The following is a 13,257-nucleotide window of genomic DNA, read 5'->3' as shown; positions in this document are numbered from 1 at the left end:
GCTGGGCCAATTGGCGTCACCCTATGGGACGATCACAGTCGGTTGTAATACGAGCCCGGGATCGAACCAAGGTCTGTGGTGACGCCTCTAGCACTGGCGATGCAGTGCCTTAGACCGCTGCACACCTCAAGATGTGATGTCGCATTTGCATAACAGCATATCTGTTCTGTCAGTTTTATTATGACCTCATAATGTGAATCAAAGATTTTTTTACAACTGACCCAAGATATGCCAGCCTGTCGTTTCCGATGGGAACAAATTAGTCATAGTGGGCGGAACAAGCAAGCAGGGAGCAGATCCTAGCTAGCTAGATCCTATTGGTGCGTTCATTATTTGCATATTTCCGTTAGGGGACGCCTAAGCTCCTAAACAACAAAACATTTTACAACTTTGGCAAAGGGTAAAATCAACAATAATTAGTCCATCCTGTTTGTAACAAATTCTAGTTTTGGGAACAGAAGACTGTATTGAGATCAAATTATTCATAGATGAGAATTTGCATAATCCCGGCCAAAATTAATCGCCCTCGATCTTCTCCACTGCCGTCCTCTCGGCTTCCTCTCATCACCATATTTGACCCAACCGGATGCTTCACATTTATACATCCGGTAAAAATATCTGGCTCATTGTTCTATCTGTGTTCAGATGATTTGATTGATTTGCCTGAAATATCCTGCTGCTCTGGCGTGCCCTCTGGCGGTAGGTCGGTTCATGGGCATCATTACAGGTCACAAGCAGAGAAACAGCAGCAGCGTCGATTTTCCGAAGATCCCCGATTCGGAGCTCGACTTTCCGGGAAGATCCGGGTACTCGGCTTCATTACATTACAGGTCACATGAAGAGAAACAGCAGCAGCGTCGATTTTCCGAAGATCCCCGATTCGGAGCTCGACTTTCCGGGAAGATCCGGGTACTGGGCTTCAACCTCAACATAACAGCAATGGCGGAGGCAGCAGCTACAGCGGCTCCAGCAATACCAGGAGCCTGGACCAAACACGTCACCTGCAGGTAACGATAAGACCGGGGATCAATTTAACACCACTATGTTGATGTTGTCCATGGTTTGTAACCAAAACGCCGGGGGTTTTGGCCGTTTGTTAAGCGACTTTACAACGCCGTCTTTTGTGCTCCGGTAGCAAGCCCAGCTGTGTTTTGTTGTGATACAGGCAGCCGATGGTAAAACTGGTTCGTCCTGCAGTTGAGACATTATTTTAACTAGAGAGATATTCCCCCATACGATTCAAAGTGATACACGGTAACATCCGCAATGGCAACACAAAAGGAAAACGCATGGAGACCCAGCGGCAAATAGACGCTGAATTCAATATAATTAAAATCATAAAATGGTTTAATATTATAATATTTATCAGCCAAACACTGAAATGATTCCGGGGGGGTGTATATCCAAATATGGTTGGATATTTCGCAGAGCTATCATTCCTCGACCAAAGCTGAAATGCGGTAGAGACAACCAGCTAACTAGCTAGAATTATATAAGCCAGTGTTTACTGTGTTATCTAATGTTAATTACACTCTGAACGTGGTCATCAACGTCAATGCCAGTTCTGTAATAGCGTTACTGTGTTTACTAGCTATTCACTGGTCGTTGAATTCCCGCTGGATATTAGTTGTAGTTACACCAATGGAGTATTGAGTCAAAGCTCCTGAAATAATGGTATCATTTTAGGCCTTTATTTTGTCGCAAGTGATAAGAAATGTAATAATATTGATAGCAGGAAGAATTGTTTCTAGTCTTCATATTCCCACTGTGACGTTTTACAACGAGCATCATCGTTCGGTTCAAAAGCTACATTCAGGCTGTTTGTTTGAACACCTCTGTTGTAATCGATGTGAAATCACTTTAGCAGACATTTTAAAAATTTGTATTTCCATTTCGCAGGTATTTCAACAGAGCAGATTTCAAATAATTTGTGACTTTTTTTTGTCTTTGGTTTATTCGCAGGTATTTCATGCATGGGCTTTGCAAAGAAGGCATCAACTGTCGATATTCTCATGATCTCAACACCAGTCAACCAGCTGCAGCTATGATTTGCAAGTTCTTTCAGAAAGGAAACTGTGTGTTTGGCGACCGGTGCAGGTAAACCTATTTAAAGTTTAATATGTTCCTTGTAGGTGGTGGGCCGTAGCAAGCTGCATTGTGGGTAGTGGGCCGTAGCACGCTGCCTTGTGGGCCGTAGCACGCTGCCTTGTGGGTAGTGGGCCGTAGCAAGCTGCCTTGTGGGTAGTGGGCCGTAGCAAGCTGCCTTGTGGGCCATAGCAAGCTGCCTTGTAGGTGGTGGGCCGTAGCAAGCTGCCTTGGAGGTGGTGGGCCGTAGCACGCTGCCTTGGAGGTGGTGGGCCGTAGCAAGCTGCCTTGGAGGTGGTGGGCCGTAGCAAGCTGCCTTGGAGGTGGTGGGCCGTAGCAAGCTGCCTTGGAGGTGGTGGGCCGTAGCAAGCTGCCTTGGAGGTGGTGGGCCGTAGCAAGCTGCCTTGGAGGTGGTGGGCCGTAGCACGCTGCCTTGTGGGCCGTAGCACGCTGCCTTGTGGGCCGTAGCACGCTGCCTTGTGGGCCGTAGCACGCTGCCTTGTGGGCCGTAGCACGCTGCCTTGTGGGCCGTAGCACGCTGCCTTGTGGGCCGTAGCACGCTGCCTTGTGGGCCGTAGCAAGCTGCCTTGTGGGCCGTAGCAAGCTGCCTTGTGGGCCGTAGCAAGCTGCCTTGTGGGTAGTGGGCCGTAGCAAGCTGCCTTGTGGGCCGTAGCACGCTGCCTTGTAGGTGGTGGGCCGTAGCACGCTGCCTTGTGGGCCGTAGCACGCTGCCTTGTGGGCCGTAGCAAGCTGCCTTGTGGGTAGTGGGCCGTAGCAAGCTGCCTTGTGGGTAGTGGGCCGTTACAAGCTGCCTTGTGGGTAGTGGGCCGTAGCACGCTGCCTTGTAGGTGGTGGGCCGTAGCACGCTGCCTTGTAGGTGGTGGGCCGTAGCAAGCTGCCTTGTGGGCCGTAGCAAGCTGCCTTGTAGGTGGTGGGCCGTAGCAAGCTGCCTTGTGGGCCGTAGCAAGCTGCCTTGTAGGTGGTGGGCCATAGCAAGTTGCCTTGTGGGCCGTAGCACGCTGCCTTGTGGGCCGTAGCAAGCTGCCTTGTGGGTAGTGGGCCGTAGCAAGCTTCCTTGTGGGTAGTGGGCCGTAGCAAGCTGCCTTGTGGGCCGTAGCACGCTGCCTTGTAGGTGGTGGGCCGTAGCAAGCTGCCTTGGAGGTGGTGGGCCGTAGCACGCTGCCTTGTGGGCCGTAGCAAGCTGCCTTGTGGGCCGTAGCAAGCTGCCTTGTGGGCCGTAGCAAGCTGCCTTGTGGGCCGTAGCAAGCTGCCTTGTGGGCCGTAGCAAGCTGCCTTGTGGGTAGTGGGCCGTAGCAAGCTGCCTTGTGGGTAGTGGGCCGTAGCAAGCTGCCTTGTGGGTAGTGGGCCGTAGCAAGCTGCCTTGTGGGCCGTAGCAAGCTGCCTTGTGGGCCGTAGCACGCTGCCTTGTAGGTGGTGGGCCGTAGCAAGCTGCCTTGTAGGTGGTGGGCCGTAGCAAGCTGCCTTGTGGGCCGTAGCAAGCTGCCTTGTAGGTGGTGGGCCGTAGCAAGCTGCCTTGTAGGTGGTGGGCCGTAGCACGCTGCCTTGTGGGCCGTAGCACGCTGCCTTGTGGGCCGTAACAAGCTGCCTTGTGGGTAGTGGGCCGTAGCAAGCTGCCTTGTGGGTAGTGGGCCGTTACAAGCTGCCTTGTGGGTAGTGGGCCGTAGCAAGCTGCCTTGTGGGCCGTAGCAAGCTGCCTTGTAGGTGGTGGGCCGTAGCAAGCTGCCTTGTAGGTGGTGGGCCGTAGCAAGCTGCCTTGTGGGCCGTAGCAAGCTGCCTTGTAGGTGGTGGGCCGTAGCAAGCTGCCTTGTAGGTGGTGGGCCGTAGCAAGCTGCCTTGTAGGTGGTGGGCCGTAGCAAGCTGCCTTGTGGGCCGTAGCAAGCTGCCTTGTGGGCCATAGCAAGCTGCCTTGTAGGTGGTGGGCCGTAGCAAGCTGCCTTGTAGGTGGTGGGCCGTAGCAAGCTGCCTTGGAGGTGGTGGGCCGTAGCAAGCTGCCTTGGAGGTGGTGGGCCGTAGCAAGCTGCCTTGTGGGTAGTGGGCCGTAGCAAGCTGCCTTGTGGGTAGTGGGCCGTAGCAAGCTGGGTAGTGGGCCGTAGCAAGCTGCCTTGTGGGCCGTAGCAAGCTGCCTTGTGGGCCGTAGCACGCTGCCTTGTAGGTGGTGGGCCGTAGCAAGCTGCCTTGTAGGTGGTGGGCCGTAGCAAGCTGCCTTGTGGGCCGTAGCAAGCTGCCTTGTAGGTGGTGGGCCGTAGCAAGCTGCCTTGTAGGTGGTGGGCCGTAGCACGCTGCCTTGTGGGCCGTAGCACGCTGCCTTGTGGGCCGTAACAAGCTGCCTTGTGGGTAGTGGGCCGTAGCAAGCTGCCTTGTGGGTAGTGGGCCGTTACAAGCTGCCTTGTGGGTAGTGGGCCGTAGCAAGCTGCCTTGTGGGCCGTAGCAAGCTGCCTTGTAGGTGGTGGGCCGTAGCAAGCTGCCTTGTAGGTGGTGGGCCGTAGCAAGCTGCCTTGTGGGCCGTAGCAAGCTGCCTTGTAGGTGGTGGGCCGTAGCAAGCTGCCTTGTAGGTGGTGGGCCGTAGCAAGCTGCCTTGTAGGTGGTGGGCCGTAGCAAGCTGCCTTGTGGGCCGTAGCAAGCTGCCTTGTGGGCCATAGCAAGCTGCCTTGTAGGTGGTGGGCCGTAGCAAGCTGCCTTGTAGGTGGTGGGCCGTAGCAAGCTGCCTTGGAGGTGGTGGGCCGTAGCAAGCTGCCTTGGAGGTGGTGGGCCGTAGCAAGCTGCCTTGTGGGTAGTGGGCCGTAGCAAGCTGCCTTGTGGGCCGTAGCAAGCTGCCTTGGGGGTGGTGGGCCGTAGCAAGCTGCCTTGTGGGTGGTGGGCCGTAGCAAGCTGCCTTGTGGGTGGTGGGCCGTAGCAAGCTGCCTTGTGGGTGGTGGGCCGTAGCAAGCTGCCTTGTGCGTGGTGGGCCGTAGCAAGCTGCCTTGTGGGTGGTGGGCCGTAGCAAGCTGCCTTGTGGGTGGTGGACCACAGCAAGCTGCCTTGTGGGTGGTGGACCACAGCAAGCTGCCTTGTGGGTGGTGGACCACAGCAAGCTGCCTTGTGGGTGGTGGACCACAGCAAGCTGCCTTGTGGGTGGTGGACCACAGCAAGCTGCCTTGTGGGTGGTGGGCCGTAGCAAGCTGCCTTGTGGGTGGTGGACCACAGCAAGCTGCCTTGTGGGTGGTGGGCCGTAGCAAGCTGCCTTGTGGGTGGTGGGCCGTAGCAAGCTGCATTGGGGGTGGTGGGCCGTAGCAAGCTGCCTTGTGGGTGGTGGGCCGTAGCAAGCTGCCTTGTGGGTGGTGGGCCGTAGCAAGCTGCCTTGGGGGTGGTGGGCCGTAGCAAGCTGCCTTGTGGGTGGTGGACCACAGCAAGCTGCCTTGTGGGTGGTGGACCACAGCAAGCTGCCTTGTGGGTGGTGGACCACAGCAAGCTGCCTTGTGGGTGGTGGACCACAGCAAGCTGCCTTGTGGGTGGTGGACCACAGCAAGCTGCCTTGTGGGTGGTGGACCACAGCAAGCTGCCTTGTGGGTGGTGGGCCGTAGCAAGCTGCCTTGTGGGTGGTGGGCCGTAGCAAGCTGCCTTGTGGGTGGTGGGCCGTAGCAAGCTGCATTGGGGGTGGTGGACCACAGCAAGCTGCCTTGTGGGTGGTGGACCCCAGCAAGCTGCCTTGTGGGTGGTGGACCACAGCAAGCTATCTGCTTTAGTTTTTGAGATTATAGAACTCTGACAAGTTGTGCTGAGAGATTTGGTGCTTTTTGATGTCGGGTTCAGATATTTACATGAAATACATTTATAAAATAATGGCGTTACAATTATTTTAGAGCTTTTTAATGGAAATTCCAAAGCCCAAAATAGTGAACATTCAATTGCTAAAACATTACAAATATTCCCTTGTCTCTGAGTTCCACATTGGGTAGACGTCAATGAAATTATAAATATTTCAGTTTTGTATATTACTTAGTTTTCTTTTAATGATTTATTTTTCATTCCTTAAAGTAGCCTGATCACCTCATCTCTGTTCAGGCAGTAGCAGCCAGCCAGGCAGTTTGTCCTGCCCACACTGTACTGTCTGTAGTCTGTACTCATTCTACTTAGCTAGCCTGCCCACACTGTACTGTCTGTAGTCTGTACTCATTCTACTTAGCTAGCCTGCCTGTAGTCTGTAGTCATTCTACTTAGCTAGCCTGCCCACACTGTACTGTCTGTAGTCTGTACTCATTCTACTTAGCTAGCCTGCCTGTAGTCTGTAGTCATTCTACTTAGCTAGCCTGCCCACACTGTACTGTCTGTAGTCTGTACTCATTCTACTTAGCTAGCCTGCCCACACTGTACTGTCTGTAGTCATTCTACTTAGCTAGCCTGCCCACACTGTACTGTCTGTAGTCTGTACTCATTCTACTTAGCTAGCCTGCCCACACTGTACTGTCTGTAGTCTGTAGTCATTCTACTTAGCTAGCCTGCCCACACTGTACTGTCTGTAGTCTGTACTCAATCTACTTAGCTAGCCTGCCCACACTGTACTGTCTGTAGTCTGTACTCATTCTACTTAGTACAGTGTGGGCAGGCTAGCTAAGTAGAATGAGTACAGACTACAGACAGTACAGTGTGGGCAGGCTAGCTGTCTGTAGTCATTCTACTTATCTAGCCTGCCCACACTGTACTGTCTGTAGTCATTCTACTTAGCTAGCCTGCCCACACTGTACTGTCTGTAGTCATTCTACTTAGCTAGCCTGCCCACACTGTACTGTCTGTAGTCTGTACTCAATCTACTTAGCTAGCCTGCCCACACTGTACTGTCTGTAGTCTGTACTCATTCTACTTAGCTAGCCTGCCCACACTGTACTGTCTGTAGTCTGTACTCAATCTACTTAGCTAGCCTGCCCACACTGTACTGTCTGTAGTCTGTACTCATTCTACTTAGTACAGTGTGGGCAGGCACTGTACAGACTACAGACAGTACAGTGTGGGCAGGCTGCTGTCTGTAGTCATTCTACTTATCTAGCCTGCCCACACTGTACTGTCTGTAGTCATTCTACTTATCTAGCCTGCCTGTAGTCTGTAGTCATTCTACTTAGCTAGCCTGCCCACACTGTACTGTCTGTAGTCTGTAGTCATTCTACTTAGCTAGCCTGCCCACACTGTACTGTCTGTAGTCTGTACTCGATCTACTTAGCTAGCCTGCCCACACTGTACTGTCTGTAGTCATTCTACTTAGCTAGCCTGCCCACACTGTACTGTCTGTAGTCATTCTACTTAGCTAGCCTGCCCACACTGTACTGTCTGTAGTCTGTAGTCATTCTACTTAGCTAGCCTGCCCACACTGTACTGTCTGTAGTCTGTACTCAATCTACTTAGCTAGCCTGCCCACACTGTACTGTCTGTACTCATTCTACTTAGCTATCCTGCCCACACTGTACTGTCTGTACTCATTCTACTTAGCTATCCTGCCCACACTGTACTGTCTGTAGTCATTCTACTTAGCTAGCCTGCCTGTAGTCTGTACTCATTCTACTTAGCTAGCCTGCCCACACTGTACTGTCTGTAGTCTGTACTCAATCTACTTAGCTAGCCTGCCCACACTGTACTGTCTGTAGTCTGTACTCATTCTACTTAGCCAGCCTGCCCACACTGTACTGTCTGTAGTCATTCTACTTAGCTAGCCTGCCCACACTGCACTGCCTGTACTCATTCTACTTAGCTAGCCTGCCCAAGTATGGCTGCAGAGTTGTCTGAAAATCATTTTACTAGTTCTTCATAGTAGATCAGTTATACTTTCACAAACTGTCTCTGTCGTTGTTGTGTGAGTTTCTCTCTCGTGTGTGTATCTAGCCCAACGTAGCAGGTGTCGAAAGTGTATCCCGTCCAAAGATCTGTAAATAATGATGAGATGCTCATGTCCCCCGGCCCTAACAATGGCAGTCATTGTCCCAAAGGCAGGAAGGCAAGGTGACGAGCTTAGATCCAAAATAAGCCCATAGAAAGTTATTATTTTGCTAAGAGTAAAGCCTCTCGCTTCGCCTCTTTCTCTCTGACCACTCTGAGTCGGGGGGGAAAAAAATGGCGCAATGAATTATGGTCATTGTAGGTAATTACCACATTTCTGCGCCTACATCGTTCCTAACTTGATTTCCCAGATTTCTCTCAAATGATTTGATTTCTCTCTAGAGAAACTGCGTGTTGGTCTCACAAACACCAGAACGAAATGGAATTCAAGTCATTGAATCAATGTCGGTCAATGAGTTTTTGTTTAAATAAATAATGAAAAAACTTAATGTTGGTTAACCACTCAGCACTACTGTGGAGGGAGGAGCTTGTTTTTACGTTTTGTGTATATTTATTTATTCTGAACACATTTCTGATTGGCAAAGTTCATTTAGTTCGCTATCTGGACAGGCAAACGCCGCGGAGTACTAAACTGTAAACCAATCAGAACTTGTGTACTATCCATGGTACTACGTCTGCCAATGACGGAAGGAGGTATCGAGGTCCTGGATGGCAGGGAGCTCTGCCCCAGTGATGTACTGGGCTGTATACACTACACTCTGACACCGCCTGGTATAGAGGTCCTGGATGGCAGGGAGCTCTGCCCCAGTGATGTACTGGGCTGTATACACTACACTCTGACACCGCCTGGTATAGAGGTCCTGGATGGCAGGGAGCTCTGCCCCAGTGATGTACTGGGCTGTATACACTACACTCTGACACCGCCTGGTATAGAGGTCCTGGATGGCAGGGAGCTCTGCCCCAGTGATGTACTGGGCTGTATACACTACACTCTGTAGCGCCTTGCGGTCGGATGCCAAGAATGATATAGACCGTTCGTATTGCATTCTGCATACTTCAAGTGCACTCAAACAGATATCTTATTTCAGTCTTTGGGAGCTTCAGTTACACTGACAGCCGATCAAAGGCTGTGTTTACATCTTAGATGGAGGCCATTGGCTGCAGGATACAGAATGTTTAGTATTGATGGAGGCCATTGGCTGCAGGATACAGAATGTTTAGTATTGATGGAGGCCATTGGCTGCAGGATACAGAATGTTTAGTATAGATGGAGGCCATTGGCTGCAGGATACAGAATGTTTAGTATAGATGGAGGCCATTGGCTGCAGGATACAGAATGTTTAGTATTGATGGAGGCCATTGGCTGCAGGATACAGAATGTTTAGTATTGATGGAGGCCATTGGCTGCAGGATACAGAATGTTTAGTATTGATGGAGGCCATTGGCTGCAGGATACAGAATGTTTAGTATTGATGGAGGCCATTGGCTGCAGGATACAGAATGTTTAGTATTGATGGAGGCCATTGGCTGCAGGATACAGAATGTTTAGTATTGATGGAGGCCATTGGCTGCAGGATACAGAATGTTTAGTATTGATGGAGGCCATTGGCTGCAGGATACAGAATGTTTAGTATTGATGGAGGCCATTGGCTGCAGGATACAGAATGTTTAGTATTGATGGAGGCCATTGGCTGCAGGATACAGAATGTTTAGTATTGATGGAGGCCATTGGCTGCAGGATACAGAATGTTTAGTATTGATGGAGGCCATTGGCTGCAGGATACAGAATGTTTAGTATTGATGGAGGCCATTGGCTGCAGGATACAGAATGTTTAGTATTGATGGAGGCCATTGGCTGCAGGATACAGAATGTTTAGTATTGATGGAGGCCATTGGCTGCAGGATACAGAATGTTTAGTATTGATGGAGGCCATTGGCTGCAGGATACAGAATGTTTAGTATTGATGGAGGCCATTGGCTGCAGGATACAGAATGTTTAGTATTGATGGAGGCCATTGGCTGCAGGATACAGAATGTTTAGTATTGATGGAGGCCATTGGCTGCAGGATACAGAATGTTTAGTATTGATGGAGGCCATTGGCTGCAGGATACAGAATGTTTAGTATTGATGGAGGCCATTGGCTGCAGGATACAGAATGTTTAGTATTGATGGAGGCCATTGGCTGCAGGATACAGAATGTTTAGTATTGATGGAGGCCATTGGCTGCAGGATACAGAATGTTTAGTATTGATGGAGGCCATTGGCTGCAGGATACAGAATGTTTAGTATTGATGGAGGCCATTGGCTGCAGGATACAGAATGTTTAGTATTGATGGAGGCCATTGGCTGCAGGATACAGAATGTTTAGTATTGATGGAGGCCATTGGCTGCAGGATACAGAATGTTTAGTATTGATGGAGGCCATTGGCTGCAGGATACAGAATGTTTAGTATTGATGGAGGCCATTGGCTGCAGGATACAGAATGTTTAGTATTGACGGAGGCCATTGGCTGCAGGATACAGAATGTTTAGTATTGATGGAGGCCATTGGCTGCAGGATACAGAATGTTTAGTATTGATGGAGGCCATTGGCTGCAGGATACAGAATGTTTAGTATTGATGGAGGCCATTGGCTGCAGGATACAGAATGTTTAGTATTGATGGAGGCCATTGGCTGCAGGATACAGAATGTTTAGTATTGATGGAGGCCATTGGCTGCAGGATACAGAATGTTTAGTATTGATGGAGGCCATTGGCTGCAGGATACAGAATGTTTAGTATTGATGGAGGCCATTGGCTGCAGGATACAGAATGTTTAGTATTGATGGAGGCCATTGGCTGCAGGATACAGAATGTTTAGTATTGATGGAGGCCATTGGCTGCAGGATACAGAATGTTTAGTATTGATGGAGGCCATTGGCTGCAGGATACAGAATGTTTAGTATTGATGGAGGCCATTGGCTGCAGGATACAGAATGTTTAGTATTGATGGAGGCCATTGGCTGCAGGATACAGAATGTTTAGTATTGATGGAGGCCATTGGCTGCAGGATACAGAATGTTTAGTATTGATGGAGGCCATTGGCTGCAGGATACAGAATGTTTAGTATTGATGGAGGCCATTGGCTGCAGGATACAGAATGTTTAGTATTGATGGAGGCCATTGGCTGCAGGATACAGAATGTTTAGTATTGATGGAGGCCATTGGCTGCAGGATACAGAATGTTTAGTATTGATGGAGGCCATTGGCTGCAGGATACAGAATGTTTAGTATTGATGGAGGCCATTGGCTGCAGGATACAGAATGTTTAGTATAGATGGAGGCCATTGGCTGCAGGATACAGAATGTTTAGTATTGATGGAGGCCATTGGCTGCAGGATACAGAATGTTTAGTATTGATGGAGGCCATTGGCTGCAGGATACAGAATGTTTAGTATTGATGGAGGCCATTGGCTGCAGGATACAGAATGTTTAGTATAGATGGAGGCCATTGGCTGCAGGATACAGAATGGTTAGTATAGATGGAGGCCATTGGCTGCAGGATACAGAATGTTTAGTATAGATGGAGGCCATTGGCTGCAGGATACAGAATGTTTAGTATTGTGGAGGCCATTGGCTGCAGGATACAGAATGTTTAGTATTGACGGAGGCCATTGGCTGCAGGATACAGAATGTTTAGTATTGACGGAGGCCATTGGCTGCAGGATACAGAATGTTTAGTATTGACGGAGGCCATTGGCTGCAGGATACAGAATGTTTAGTATTGACGGAGGCCATTGGCTGCAGGATACAGAATGTTTAGTATTGACGGAGGCCATTGGCTGCAGGATACAGAATGTTTAGTATTGACGGAGGCCATTGGCTGCAGGATACAGAATGTTTAGTATTGACGGAGGCCATTGGCTGCAGGATACAGAATGTTTAGTATTGACGGAGGCCATTGGCTGCAGGATACAGAATGTTTAGTATTGACGGAGGCCATTGGCTGCAGGATACAGAATGTTTAGTATTGACGGAGGCCATTGGCTGCAGGATACAGAATGTTTAGTATTGACGGAGGCCATTGGCTGCAGGATACAGAATGTTTAGTATTGATGGAGGCCATTGGCTGCAGGATACAGAATGTTTAGTATTGACGGAGGCCATTGGCTGCAGGATACAGAATGTTTAGTATTGACGGAGGCCATTGGCTGCAGGATACAGAATGTTTAGTATTGACGGAGGCCATTGGCTGCAGGATACAGAATGTTTAGTATTGATGGAGGCCATTGGCTGCAGGATACAGAATGTTTAGTATTGATGGAGGCCATTGGCTGCAGGATACAGAATGTTTAGTATTGATGGAGGCCATTGGCTGCAGGATACATTATGTTTAGTATTGATGGAGGCTGCAGGATACAGTATGTTTAGTATTGACGGAGGATTGGCTGTAGGAAACAGTATGTTTAGTATTGACTGAGAGGCCAGGCTGCAGGATACAGTATGTTTAGTATTGATGGAGGCTGCAGGATACAGTATGTTTAGTATTGACTGAGACGGCAGTAGGATACAGTATGTTTTAGTATTGACTGAGACGGCAGTAGGAGACAGTATGTTTAGTATTGACTGCAGTAGGAAACAGTATGTTTTAGTATTGACGGAGGCGGCAGTAGGATACAGTATGTTTAGTATTGACGGAGACGGCAGTAGGATACAGTATGTTTAGTATTGACTGGAGACGGCAGTAGGATACAGTATGTTTTAGTATTGACGGAGACGGCAGAGGCATTGGCTGCAGGATACAGTATGTTTAGTATTGACGGAGACGGCAGTAGGATACAGTATGTTTAGTATTGACGGAGACGGCAGTAGGATACAGTATGTTTAGTATTGACGGAGACGGCAGTAGGATACAGTATGTTTAGTATTGACAGATAGCAGTAGGATACAGTATGTTTAGTATTGACGGAGACGGCAGTAGGATACAGTATGTTTAGTATTGACGGAGACGGCAGTAGGATACAGTATGTTTAGTATTGACTGCAGTAGGATACAGTATGTTTAGTATTGACGGAGACAGCAGTAGGATACAGTATGTTTAGTATTGACGGAGACGGCAGTAGGATACAGTATGTTTAGTATTGACTGAGACGGCAGTAGGATACAGTATGTTTTAGTATTGACTGAGACGGCAGTAGGATACAGTATGTTTAGTATTGACGGAGACGGCAGTAGGATACAGTATGTTTAGTATTGACGGAGACGGCAGTAGGATACAGTATGTTTAGTATTGACGGAGACGGCAGTAGGATACAGTATGTTTAGTATTGACTGAGACGGCAGTAGGATACAGTATGTTTAGTATTGAC

General features: G+C 49.5%; 2 protein-coding genes across 2 annotated transcripts in view; one reads left to right on the top strand and one right to left on the bottom strand.

Moving 5' to 3' along the window:
* The window catches only part of rergla (RERG/RAS-like a), a 342,144-nt gene that overhangs the window by 163,574 nt on the left and 165,313 nt on the right, over positions 1–13,257 (bottom strand). The gene's annotated exons all lie outside the window — the stretch shown is intronic.
* Positions 697–13,257, top strand: part of mkrn1 (makorin, ring finger protein, 1) — a 70,375-nt gene continuing 57,814 nt past the window's right edge. Inside the window, exons 1-2 of the mRNA XM_065022065.1 lie at positions 697–1,007; positions 1,963–2,097. Coding sequence (XP_064878137.1) covers positions 712–1,007; positions 1,963–2,097 — 431 coding nt within the window. The 5' untranslated portion in view covers positions 697–711. The remainder of the gene's footprint in view (positions 1,008–1,962; positions 2,098–13,257) is intronic.

This window comes from Oncorhynchus nerka, linkage group LG8 (assembly GCF_034236695.1).
Source record: "Oncorhynchus nerka isolate Pitt River linkage group LG8, Oner_Uvic_2.0, whole genome shotgun sequence".
Lineage (NCBI taxonomy): Eukaryota > Metazoa > Chordata > Actinopteri > Salmoniformes > Salmonidae > Oncorhynchus > Oncorhynchus nerka.
Note: the sequence above shows the minus strand (reverse complement) of the source record. Positions and strands in the feature narration are given on the sequence as shown.